General features: G+C 43.2%; 1 protein-coding gene across 1 annotated transcript; it reads right to left on the bottom strand.

Moving 5' to 3' along the window:
* Positions 1-12,115: 12,115 nt before the first annotated feature.
* Positions 12,116-13,911, bottom strand: MYCFIDRAFT_88962 (uncharacterized protein). Its single transcript, XM_007926236.1, has 3 exons — positions 13,383-13,911; positions 12,720-13,320; positions 12,116-12,660 (listed from the first exon to the last, which is right to left on the bottom strand). The coding sequence occupies exons 1-3, from the start codon at positions 13,536-13,538 to the stop codon at positions 12,434-12,436; spliced, it is 984 nt and encodes a 327-aa protein (XP_007924427.1). The 5' UTR covers positions 13,539-13,911; the 3' UTR covers positions 12,116-12,433.
* Positions 13,912-13,925: the final 14 nt, after the last annotated feature.

Genomic DNA, 13,925 nt, shown 5'->3' with positions numbered 1-13,925 from the left:
TAGTCGTTCTAGTAACCGACAATGTAGTCAAACAGCAGCTTCTAAGCAGGAGCTAAGCTAGCAATACGCTAAGCGAGATCCGTAGGAACTCTAATACGCTAGGCTCGCTCTATACTACGGAGGTTCTTCTAAAAGTCCTTAATATCGGACGCTCTAAGACTGTATCGCCTAATGTAAGACTTCTAGTTATACTTACGGTTAATCTATCGGTTGCTAAGGTCGTTAAGATCCTCGAGCTACTTACCTAGGCGACGCGTAGGCAATATAGCGGCGAGCAAGGCCTTATCTGCTCGCTCTAATTCTTCGTTATAATATTCCTCTTCGAACAAAGCTACTATCGGGTCTAGTAGGCTTACGCCTATGTAGTCGTCTAGATAGGTATAGTTTGTCTTACACTAATTATAGGCACTAGACTATATTATATATATCGTAGGAGGATTGTTAGCATCGCTAGTATTATCTGCAAAGATATAGCTATTCTTAAGTAACGGGTACGCGCTATTAAAGGGATAGTGTAAGGCGATCTTAGTCTAGTACTAATCCTAGTAGGTTCTATCTTCGCCGTTAGGTATACTACTATACTTTAGATACTAACTAATAACTCTCGGCTTAGCGCGTAGGCGCTTCTTATAAGTGCGGAAGTCCTACTTAGTTAGAAATTCAAACAATATTAGATTAGGCCGACTAACTAGATTAGACTTAGCAAATTTCGACTCCTCGATACTATAGCGCTCGATATACTTTAGTAACGGCGACTTGCCCTAAGTAACAAGCTCGCCTACCTCCTTATCGAAACGCTTAGCCTTAGCTTAGTCTTTAGGCTTGCGGTAGTCGAACTTCTAGACCAATCGAGAACCCTATACTAGCGGAAGGTTTAAGAGTAGGTGTATCTCTTCTTATATAGAGATATCCCGCTCTCCGATAAGCTTATTAAGTATCTTTGCGAAAAAGGACACTATTAGCCGAGTACCTACTATATTAATCTTAGGTACGACCTTCCTACTAATCTCTAAGAATAACTTACTACGCTTCTCTTACTTAGTATAGTATTTGCTAAGGTAGTCTACTATAGTACCCTTATCGGTGTAAATAGCGATGTTATTGTTACTAAGCTAGGCGGTTTAGATAGTGCGATTGTACCTATTTATACGGGTATTATTACGAGGTCTATCGTATATCTAATGTCGGGGGTTAAGGCCTTTCGTAACGATGCCTTTATCGTAAGTATCGCGAGGGAAATAGAAACGGTATATAATCTAGCTAGTGTCTTTGTTCTTGCGCTAACAATACTTATAGCCGTATATATAACGCTATACTCGGTTAACGTTAAGCATTAGTTAGTACTAACTACTATCGACCTTAGACGTCTTTATCTAGAGTACTGCAGGCTCGCTAGTAACTAGTCTAGTACGCGTAGGGTCTAGATTCCTCGCAGTAATATACTTAGACTAAAATCGAGTAAGGGCACTGCGATCGTCTTCCGTAAACGACTAAGGGAGAGGCAGGCCTTCGCGAGGCTTTGGCTGTACTAATCCGTAGTTATAGGAGCTGCTACGAGCCTAGAACTTATAGCGATTCTAGTAGTCTACAATACTAAACTTCTTTCGTATTAATTCTATAATAAATTAATAACGCCGATAAAAGTAGTATATAGCGATAGTAGGATTTTGCCTTAGATTCTTACGGGCAGTCTTAACACGCTCGTACTTAGTACCTATTAGTATTGTCGGCATATGCTTTTGCTAGTAGGCCTAGTATAAGTCTATAGCACTAAAGGTAAGGAAGAGGTATAGGCAGCTAATAGCCTTAATATAGTTCTCTAACTTAGCCGTCTTCGCAATCTAATACGCGCGTATGCCTCGTAGCGTATTCCCGTAGCGTACGATAGTAGACAGCAATCGCTTAGCTTCTTTATTATCGCTATTAATAGCGTTGCGGAGGTTATTAAGGGTAATTTCCTTGAAATCCGGGTTCTACTATATAATATAATCGGCCTTCTTGCGAGTCTGCTTCCTTAGAAGAGTATTAAGAGCTACATAACGGAATCGAGAATAACTCGCAAAACAGTGTTAGATAGGGCTAGTACTATTATCCTACTTAATTACATGTTTAATCCAATCGTCGTAGGAAACCTTACGTAGTCGAGGGTCTACGTAGTCGCTAATACCCTATAGTATAAGCGTTAGAAATGCACGAGCATAGAGCTTCTAAGTATTATTAAATTCGTTAAGGGGAATTGGATCGAAGTTAGGCAGTGTAAGCTAGTATTGCTACGGCGGAGGTGCTTCGGACGACGCGTCTATCTATATAGCGGTAAGATTATTATTCGCACGATCGGCCTATGCTTGTCGCTACTACTCCTATTCCTCTAGGATATTAGAGATAGTAGTACGGGCACCTTTAGGAATATAAGCCTATAGTAGCGCCACCTCGAAAGGATAGTTAGTAAGGCTGTCCTGCTCTTGCTACGTACCTAGGCGACTATCGGGCTAAGTGCCTACTTCCGGATTTAAACGGGTACTCGCATTGTCTTACTAATCTTAGTTAAGCTCGCTCTATAGTAGCGGGGGCAGTTTATCTTCGTCGTATTCCTTAAGAGCGTTTAGTCTATATATAACTAACTTACCCTCTTAGCTGTCGGGTAGTTGCGATAGGCGCTCTTTACTAATAGTAATACTAGTATATTCTAGATTGTTACAGACTAAGTAATCGAGCTACGCCTTTACTACCTATCGTCGTATAGTAAAGTCCGTAACGAAGATACGATTAGTCGTATCGTCGCCGTTAGCAAGTCGAAGAAGGACAGTTTCGAGGTATTTAGGTACGAGAGGCAGCTCCTTCTAGACCTTGCTAACATCCCGAAGAAAGTTAACGACGTTATTCTTATAACGCTACTATATACCCTTAACGAGACGCATCTCTACGTATATATAGATATAGGCAATAAGTATCTCCTCTATACCTAACAACGTTAGTAAAGGCTTACTAGTATCTACATTAATAGGCTACGCTCTAGGGTCTATATAGTTACCGCGAGACATAAGATTAGGTAAGCCTCTTAGCTTGTTATAATCCCTCGAAGTACGGTAACGCTTACAGACCTTAAAGGTTTCGGATTCCGGATTCGTATCTAACTCTATATTAAACTAGCGCTCTTTGCAGCCTCTCTATATATACTTATTCTAGTAGTACTCTATCTTCTTATTATTAAGCTTGCCGAAGAACTCCTTAACTAACTTTATATCGATATCGTATAAAGCGGGCATATAGAGGTTGTCTCGATCGAATATAAGCTTAGGATCTTTACTATTTAGGAAGTAGTTATCGTATGTCTTATCTTCTTCCGAACGAGTACGTATAAGCCGAGTACTATAACCCTAACCGCGACGTCTAGTAGTACGGCTATCTAGTAATAGGCGGCATAGTCGACAATTGTATTTATATTCTATCTTATCGTTATACTTATCGAAGAATAGTACTCGTTCTGCCTCGTAGATACCTAACTAATACTACTTTATCTACGTTTCTCGGTCGAAATTTGCATAGGTACAATACTAGTAGGTAGATGCGTAAGGAGCCGTAATACGCGCAATTATACGCGGAACATCGCAGATCTCGTATTAGAACTATAACCGGTTATCTAGTCGCTAATCTAGGTTAGGATCGCTAGTATTACTACCGAAGGTCTTAGGCAAATTAAAATCACTACCGAAGTTGTTACTACTAAAGTTGTCGCTACTAGGGTTGTCGCCGTATTACGATAGCTTCTATACGCGTTTAGTATACCTAGCGAGTATGTCGCTAATGCTTAGTATTTATAATATATCCTCGTCTCTAGTACGACGACGCTAACGATAGGACCGCGAGATATCGTACTAGGTAGTTCGTATAGTAGCCCTATCTAGGTTATTACTGCTATACTAGCTATATCGGCGGCGACCGGCGGCATCTATAGAAGATTCTATTCGCTAAGACGAAGATAGTAATTACGAAGGTCGAGGCGGAGGTAGTATAGAAGACTACTACTATAGATTGCCGATACGAGGAGCGACCGTAATATTGCGATCGGGAGGTATAGGGCTTAGGGCTAAGCTCCGATTAATACTTAAAGGCGGAGTCGGCGTCGACTAAATACTAATCGGAGGGTTAGAGAGAGCAGGCGTTAATAATAGCCGACTACTACCGATCCGACTTCCTCTACGCTTTAAAGGTATCTCTTACTTAGTATCTAGCTTTCTCTTATCCTTGTTCTTGCTTATAGTAGTCTATGCTCGGTATTTCGAATAGGTCTTTAGCTTCCTATTGCCTTTTATAAAGCATCGCCGCTTCTTCTAATAACCGCAATTAGTACAGGTATCTATCTCGCCCTTATAATCGTTATTAACCTTACTATTACTATCCTCCTCTATATTAATATAGTCTACTAGAACGTTTTTCTTCGGAGGCCTACCGCTACTACTACTAGGGAGTCCGCCGCTAGTTGCTACTATAGAACGAGTGCGTATTATTATACGTATACTCTAAACCTAATTAAGGCGAGTATAAGTGTCGGTAAGAGCGGAAATAAGCTAGTTATATACCTGCTCGTCGCTAAGGTTAACTGTTTAGATCTGCTCTTTTAATTCTGCTAGTTTAGCGTTTAAGCGTACTTCTAGCTTCTTAAGTATAATATCGAGTATACGTCGGAGGTTGCGACCGACGAAGTTCTTACTAGCGAGCAGCTTCGACTGCTTATATATAGTCTATTTAAGCTAGCGATAGCCTCGAATGTATAGCTTCCGGTCGCGGCTAGAATGTCCGTAAAGCGCGTAGCTAGTACGATCGGCCTACGGAGGCGGCTTAAGCAATATACTCGAGGGTACGACGGTCTTAATACGATACGATTGTAGCTCGTATAGGGCGTCGTATAGGGCGATTTAATAGAGAGCAATCGAGTGTTAGCCGATTTAGTAGTACGTAGTATCGCGACGAGGGCGATAAATGTCGAAGCGTATAAGAAGGAGTATAAGAAGGAGAGGAAGAAGCTCTAGCTATCTGTTTGTTTCTAGAACCTCGTACTATGCCAATTTAGGAATAGAAGTAGGGCGCGGCTTCTTATATATAAATGTACGGACTCTAGTAAAGTACTATACCTACCCGCTTACTAATTAACTATATACCTTGTCGTGTCTTTATAAGCGCTGTCGATATCTGTATTACTTTTGCTAGCGTTAGCGTTCCGGACAAGTTAAACACTCGCTAAGGCTCGGTCTTAACTTGCCCTCTACTTTAATACCCTTATTCGTCCGACGTTAGCGTTCCGGACAAGTTAAATACTCGCTAAGGCTCGGTCTCAACTTGCCCTCTACTTTAATACCCTTATTCGTCCGACGTTAGCGTTCTAGACAAGTTAAACACTCGCTAAGGCTCGGTCTCAACTTGCCCTCTACTTTAATACCCTTATTCCTCCGACGTTAGCGTTCCGGACAAATTGAACACTCGCTAAGGCTCGGTCTCAACTTGCCCTCTACTTTAGTACCCTTCTTTTACTAGCCTTATCGCTTAGGGCAGAGGGGATAGTCGGCACGCCTCCTAAACCCCCTATGCCTACCGCTTTAGTATCCGTATCTTGCTAACGTTAGTCTCCTAGCTAAAAGGAAGCTATTCTCGGAGCCTAAGGCAGCCGTCGTTATCGTATTAATTACTTTTACTAGCGTAGTTTTGCTAGAAATGCGCTTAATCGATTTAACTTAGCGGCTTCGGAGGGTGCGAGTTTAGGTACGAGTTTAGGTGCGAATTTAGGACTAGTTTAGGTACTAGTTTAGTATATACTGTCGACACTATCTTAATATCGATAATAGGCTTCTATATAGGGAATTAAACACTTAACTATGCTATTTAAAGCTTACCTCTCTACCTTCTCCTTCTAACTAAGCTATTACCGTAGGCAGCAGCAATAAGGGTATATAATAGCACTACAATTTACAACCTTTAACTAATAAGAATCGACCGATAACGAAGCGACGCCTAGCTGCAACTAGGTATAGGAGTTATAGTAATCCTTTACGCCTAGTTATTAAGTTACGTAGGGAACCTAAGGGATTTAGGCTTCGGCCTTTTCTAAGGCAGCTAGCAGCCTAATAAACTAGTAGAGGTAACTACCTATTGTCTAACCCTAAAGAAATCAGTTCTCCGGGATAGGTTTTCTATAGCGGCGTTTCTTCGGAAGCGTATAAGGTCGAAGTCTAGTAGTTATATTTACTTAGTTAATTTGTAACGTATCTTAAAGGGTTAATAAGCTCGAGGTCTATATCGTATCCGCAAGAGTAACTCCGGGTATTGCCCGTCTATAGTTTTTTGCCCTTTAGTATTCTTCTTTTTTTTTTACTAAGTCCTTTATTGCACTTAAAGTGGGTGGTGTGTACCTACCTTTCAGGGCTTTTAGGGTCTTAGGGTCTATTACGTGCATGATGCCTGAGGCTGCAATCTGCTGTCTTCAGGACTTCTCGCCTCTGTAGCTAGATAGTCCTTATATAAATATTAGTTTTAGCATTCAAGTGGTTATAAGCCCCTTGCGTTTCTAACACGCATTCTATACGATTCTAATAGTCACTCTATCGACTACTGCGTAGCTAGTATTGTTATCAAAAATCGCGCCGCCGCTAATACGTCGTTGTCGCCGCCGCCGCTACTATATTAGCTAGCAAACACCTCGATTTCTAGCAAACACCGCGTCGCCTGTCCGGCTACGCTAGTATTTAACGACGCGTCGCCTATGCGGCTACGCTATTCGGCTGTCCGCTATACCTAATACACGGTTTGTATCTCGTCTTTACTATCGCTATCGCTGTTCGCAATAGCACTATCTTTAACTAGCGCTGTCGCTAGCACCTATATTAGCAATATTCCAAAGCTAAAGAACAAGGAGAATTACCTATTATAGTCGTACGCCGCTAAAGGCGCCCTTAAAGGTATATCGGTCTAGCGCTATGTATAAGGCACCCGCTAGCGACCCCTTTCTAAGGCCTCTAGTAAGTCTTCTAAGGAGTTTGAAGACCGCTAAGATAAATGGGACGCTAAAGATTAGTTAGCACGTACCTAGATATTCGCTAACTGTGTTAGCGATATTTAACAATCGCTACTTAGTCTGTCTACTTCGAAGGAGGTGTAGGACTTTCTTAAAAAGAAATATACTAGTAACGGTGGGTCTACTAAATTCATGCAATTCTAGGAATATATCACCCTCCGGTACGAGGGAAAGGACCTCGAGAAGTTCTGCAATAACTATAAGAAGAAGTTGGGTACGCTAAGTACTACTAAGTTGGCTATTAGCGACTATCAGGCTGTCTACTTCTTTATTATACTAATTAGCCTATTCTATAAGGCATTCGCTTAGATGCGGCGAGAGCATATGCGTGCTACTAACTTCGCAGTTGACAGTAATACACTAGACAACATTATTAGCGCGTTGCTTAATAAGAACGTTGCTTAAGTCAATTAGGCCTAGTACAATAGATACTATAGCCAATAGCAACTAGTACCTGCTAGCAACAACAACAACGCGCCTCGAGGCAATAATCGAGGCAACAACCGTAGAGGCCGCGGCAATTCTGCTAGTCGAGGCCGCGGTAGAAACAACTAGAATGGTTAGCCCCGTCCGAAGTGCGCCTATTACGAGGGCACTTACCTATCTAATCGCTGCTATACTAAGTACCCTTATTTGAAGGAAGAAGACCGACTCCGCCGAGAGCGCGAGAAGGCTAAAAAGAAGGGGATATAGCAACAGTAGCAGTAATAGCAGTAGCGTAGACTAACTGCTTAGCAACAGCAGCAACCGCTATCTAGTTAGAATAGTGCTTAGGGGCTGTATACGGCTAATGCTACCCCGGGGGTGTTATTAGACCTAAGCTACAATTACGCCTTTACAGCTACGGTTACTGTAAGCGACCTAGTTTCTACGGCTCTTACGGCTGGCACTCGTACTACGGATTGGGTTGTCGACTTAGGTACTAGCATACATATAGTTAATAACCCTTCATTGCTTATTGAATACGAAGGCTGTTACGTCCCTGTCCGGTTTAGTAGCAACACAAAGTACGCTACGATAGTTAGTATAGCTTAGACTAAGGTTATCAATAAGCGTAGTATAAGCAACATAAAGCTATCTAATACACTGTATGTTCTAGGTCTGGCAGCTAACCTTCTGTCTACTAAGAAGCTTGCCGACAAGGGCTGCTTCTACTATAACGATAAGCGAGTCTTGTTTATATACGATGCTAAGGGCAATAAGGTCACTGTCGCTTAAACTTACCGTAAGGATAGCCTTCCGTTCCTACACACCCCGACGTCTAGTCCTAATAGCTAGGTTGTTGCGCTTCTGTCGAAGAAGGGGGTGCCAATAGGCACTATAAACGAATAGCACCTACGGCTTAGCCATATTCACTATACTAAGCTTCTACGCCTAGAGGCTGAAGGCTACATTATTATCACTAGCGACAAGAAGCAGACCTTCTATAACTGCATTGCCTGCCGCTTAGCTATAGCCTATAAGGAATACAGCCGGCTACTACGAATACGGCTATCTACGATCTACTATATTATCTATATTGACGTAGTCTGTATCACTAACCCTAGCCTTTGTAAGGAGCGTTACTTTACGCTCTTTACGTGCGCTAAGTTAGCATATCGCTACGAATATACTAGCAGCCTAAAGACAGGCGCTACAGTAGCAATTAAGGACTATCGGGTTTACATTCGCACTTAAACCGGCTACTCAATTCCTATTTACCGCCTCGATAGAGGGGGTGAATATAGTAGCAATTAACTCCTATCCTAGGCCCGCGATAATAGCATTATACTACAGGTTACGGCTCCCTATTCTTCTACGCAGAATAGCCTTGCTAAAGTTAGCAACTATATCGTATGCACGACCGCTCGGAAGATGATGTTATAGGCTAACCTTCTAAAGGCTCTATAGCCGCAGGCTGTTACTGCCGCTATATAGGTACTTAATATTACACTAAGCTAGGCACTCGATAGAGATAGCCCCTATATAGTAGTAGCTAAGGAGCTCGGCTAGTTACGTACGCAGCTACGCATTTAGTACTTGCGTGCCTATAGCTATACGACTATTATCTACGACTATAGTGTAGCTCGTAGTAAGAAGTTTGACCCTCGAGGCAAGCTTAGTAAGCTAGTTGGCTATGCTAAGGACTTAGTAGACTCCGGCAAATATATAATCTATTTGCCTAATAAGTATAAGGTTATTGCCTCGAAGGATGTCCAATTTATTAAGTCAGATAGCGACCTTCAATTGCTATAGGGTGTTAAACTATATACCAATTCTAACGACCCGTCTAAGAGCGAGTTTATAACTATTAAGTTAGTTATGCCTACCTTGTTCAATACGACGACGAATAAGGCTCCGAAGGCAACTAAAGCTGCTAGTGTAGTCCAGCAACTTCCGCCTTAATAAGAAGAACCTACAGAGCAGGCTACCGCTCCTTTAGTAGATAAGGTTGTCAACCTACTACCGAATAAGGACGATATGCCTAATATTTAACCGCCGGCCGCTAATAAAGAGGACCTCTATTTAGCTAACGAACAGCTACTATATAACCCTAATGCCAAGAAGGGCGAACTAGGCTAGTTGCCTAAGTTTGAACGCCCTAATACTATAGGTCCGCGTGCTATACGCTTAACTCGCAGCAATAAGTCGACTCGAGACCTGTTACGTAGCTATTTAGCCGACACCGGTGCTAGTCGTAAAGAGCGCCGCAACCTTGCTAACATACCAATAGCCTATATAAAGGGCTTTATAGCCGCCTGCTATATTGTAGAACAAGGCAACACCCCGAATAATAACATTCCAATTCTAAAGAGCTTTAAGGCCGCTAAGGAGTCGCTATATTAGCTATAATGGAAGGAGGCCTATAAGACTAAGTATAAGTCGCTTATAGACAACGCTACCTAGGTCTACGTTGCTAAGCAGGAGGTGCCTGCTAGCCGCAAGGTCGTCCGTAGCAGATAGGTGTTCACTATTAAGCGAGATGCTAATAGTACGTTTAGTCGATTTAAGGCCCGTTAGGTTGTTAAGGGCTTCACTTAGGTTAAAGGCGAGGACTATAATGAGACCTATACTGCTATCGCCAAACTAAGTACACTTCGTGCCCTGTTTGCTATGATTGCTTACTACGACCTAGAGGCTTAGCAGTTTGATATCCTTACTGCGTTCTTAAACGCTATAATTAGCGATAAGCACAAGATCTACATTAAGCAGCTATACGGCTTTGAAGACCGTAGTGGCAAGGGCATAGTTTGCCTATTGCTAAAGGCCCTTTATAGCCTTAAGCAATCGCCTATACTGTAGTATAAAGAGCTTCGGAAGTACTTGAAGAGTCTAAACTTCATCCCTATACTAAGCGACGTATGCGTGTTTAAACACACCGTTAGCAACTCCATTATTATTATCTACGTAGATAATATGATTATTATCGCACACTCCTTAGCTACCCTGCAGGCAGTCGCTTAGTTGCTAAAGGACCGTTTTAGTATGCGAGAACTTAGCGACCTTTACTACTATCTCGGTATACGCATTATTCGCAATCGCTAAGACCGCACTATCTATATAGTATAGGACGCCTATTTGAACCGCCTAGCTAAGAAGTATAGCATGCAAGGCCGTATAGCCCCGACTACTCTAATAGCTCCTCGCTATATTAAGTCAGCTATTCAACGCGTACCTAAAGGCTATAAAGCTAGCGCTGCTTTCAAGACCAAGTATTAAGAGGGTATTAGCGAGGCCCTATAGCCTGCTATAATTACTCGACCGGACGCCTGCTACACGACTAGCCTACTATCTCGCTTTATTGCTAACCCGACTAAAGAGCACTATTATACCCTTCTATAGCTTATTGAATATCTTGTTAGTACGCTCAGTCGCGGTATGCGCTTCGAGGGCATAAGCAACAAGGATAAGCTCAATCTTGCTAGATACTATAACGCCTTATAGGCTAACGATCTAGTTACTCGCCGCTCGATAGGCGGCTTCTACTTCACACTCGCTAGTAGACTACTACTATACAAGTTAGGCCGCTAGACCTTGGTTACTCTGTCGTGAGATTAGTTACAAGGGCACTATTAAGCCTATTACACTATATAAGGACAATTAGTCCGCTATCGCTATTACTTAGTCGATAAGCGTTAATAGCCGCACTAAGTATATAGATGCTCGAGTGCACTATATCTGTAACAAGATCACCGACGGCACTGTTACCGTTACCTAGATTAGCACTTATAATCAGATTGCTAATAGCTTCACTAAGCCGCTTAATAAGCTTAAACATGCTCGTTTCGTTAAACAGTTAAACCTAGTCGATTATAAGGCCGCTATTGAGAGCGCCGCTTAGCCTACTACTAAGTATTAATTGAGATAGAAATAGCCTCGTTTAACTACATTGTTTAGTACCCCTTTGTTTGTTTGTTTGTTTGGCTATATGCACGCGATAAGGGGGTAACTTGAAGTAGGTAGTATATACCTACCTTTTAGGGCTTTCAGGGTCTTAGGGTCTATTACGTGCATAATGCCTGAGGCTGCAATCTGCTGTCTTCAGGACTTCTCGCCTCTGTAGCTAGATAGTCCTTACATGAATATTAGTTTCAGCATTTAAGTATTGCTCTATATCCTTTATTGTATATCCTTGCTCTTCCTATATTGCGCTTTTACTATAAAAGGTCGCTATAGATAGTAGTTTGTTTTGCTATAGAAGGTCGCTATAGGTTATAGTATACGGAATAGGCAGGTAGGGATAGTATATTGCTATTTTTTTTATCGTATTATACTATTAGCGTATTGTGCTATTAGCGCATTATACTATTAGCGTATTATACTGTTAGTGCTATTGGCGTATTATGCTGTTAGCGCATTGTAGGATCTTCTTTTTGACTATCTCTTCTTAGTGTAATCTTCTCTTCGGCACGTGTATTCGGTACGTGCTTTCGGTACGTGCTTTCGGTACGTGCTTTCGGTACGTGCTTTCGGCGTACTTTCGACGACCTTCCGTGTATACGTATGCGTATACGTATACGAGACGTATAGGGATAGTAGTAGTGCTGCTATTATAGTTGTAGTAAAGTTAGAGCGGTACGTAACCTTTCTTTTTGATTTCTACTAATCAGATCGCGCGCTGAGATTTGTATAGGGAGCCTTTTTGCCAATTAAACCGTCGCGACACGCACCTGTAAGCAGGTGCTATATGCTCCTTCTAAGTACGAGTCTGATTGTTATTTCGCGCTCGCGTAAGGCCAAAACAGACACCTTCTACAACACTCGTCGCAAGCTCCTCGGTTGCTCCAGGTGCCTGTTTTTTGGCCTCCCGCTTCGCTGGAATAATCGTCTTTAGGCCGACTTTTTCCAGATAAAGATGAGTCGCAAGCATCATGCCAGCTTCCTCTGCTAGTAGGGCATGGCTCCAGCTAATTTCAACAGCTGTTCGGTCTCCTCAGGTTCTTCGAATGGCCTGTCGCGATGATATGGATCCTCTTTACCAAACCGCAAGATCCTGTCTTGGTGCCAGAAGTTACGATGTGGCCAGTGAGTGGTTCTTGTCCGGTTGTGAAAGATCTCGGCCTTTTGCTTGAGCTCCTCTGGAGTAGCAAAGGCCGCTGGAGTGTAGCATGCGTCTGAGAAGAAGTAAAACTGTCAGATCTTGCCTCCTCGCAGGGGCAGAGATGAAACTTACACACGACCGATCTGGTTTGGTCACTCTGAGGGAGCACATTCCAGTGCACAGTCCTGCTGTCCCAGACGATAAGATCTCCTGGAGCGGCGCAGACTTTAACTTCTTCAGCACCTCGGTCTTTGAACCATTGGACCTCTTCTGGGTCAAAGCCATGCCAGTCATCTGGGACCAGGCCCCATTTCTCCTTTTTGTCTTTGCTGTGGCATTTGAAGTACTGTTCACACAGTGCCTGAGAGCCTTTCAAGACGACAAGTCCACCATCATTGGGACCGTTGGGAGCAAAGTTGATGATCCCTTGAATGCATTGCAGTCCGAGCAGGTGTGGAGATTGGTCGACATGTGGCCAAGGTGTGGACGGCTTACGATCGCCTTCTGGCAAAGGCAGTGTGTAGTTGATACCATCGAAGGAGGCGAGCAGCTCGTTAGTACCCCAGATCGTCTCAAAGGCAGCTAAAACACCGGGCTCAATACGTGCGTCCCAGACGAACTTCTCGTGCCCAACTGCGTAGCCGTGATACATTCCTCCTTTCATATGAGCTGGGAGGTGTTGGGGGTTCCATGTTTTGGGATCATTGCGGTCGAAGCCGAGAGGGAATTTTTCCTACGTATGGTAGAGAAGAGTTTAGTCGGCCAGATGTCAGTGAATTTGGTGGAAGAACTTACGAGCCATTGAGTCATGCGCTCGATATATTCTTTGCATTTCTCTTCGGGGACAGCATTCCTGACTACGGCGTAGCCGTCTTTGAACAGCTGGTCACGGAAGTCGCCATACTGCTTCGACGTGTCAATTGCTACGGGGTCGGAGAGTCTGTGAGGCATTATGATGTAGTCATACGCTTGAGCAGAGATTGAAATCAGTCGAGGCGGAGAACGTGAGCAATGGCCTTCAAGTATTCGTATTTTCGCCTATCGATTTCCAGCGAGCTACATGGCGTTGTGTAGTTCGCTGTCATTGCCCGCGGTGCAAGCAGGGGTGCCGGCCATTGCAGCGTAAGAGCTTGGAGATAGGCAAGCAGGTTAGTGCCTTGTGGCAAATCGGCACTATGTCCAGCCATCGAGAACTGGGCTAAGTTGGAAGCCGGAAGACACAGCACTCACGATATGTGCTGAGTACACAATAATCTTGGCTTGCTTCTCCGTTTGCGTGGAGCTCCAGGATAGTAGGCTGAATCGTTGCCCCAAGGCTCTGGCTTTTGTGGGGGGTGA

This window comes from Pseudocercospora fijiensis, assembly GCF_000340215.1.
Source record: "Pseudocercospora fijiensis CIRAD86 unplaced genomic scaffold MYCFIscaffold_3, whole genome shotgun sequence".
Lineage (NCBI taxonomy): Eukaryota > Fungi > Ascomycota > Dothideomycetes > Mycosphaerellales > Mycosphaerellaceae > Pseudocercospora > Pseudocercospora fijiensis.
The sequence above is the reverse complement of the archived record's forward strand: the minus strand, read 5'-3'. Positions and strand labels throughout refer to the sequence as shown.

Coding starts and splice junctions, on each gene's coding strand:
- MYCFIDRAFT_88962 (XM_007926236.1), bottom strand. CDS start 13,538: ATGCCTCACAGACTCTCCGACCCCGTAGCAATTGACACGTCGAAGCAG. Junction 13,321..13,382: donor AGCGCATGACTCAATGGCTC/GTAAGTTCTTCC, acceptor TACCATACGTAG/GAAAAATTCCCTCTCGGCTT. Junction 12,661..12,719: donor CCAAACCAGATCGGTCGTGT/GTAAGTTTCATC, acceptor ACTTCTTCTCAG/ACGCATGCTACACTCCAGCG.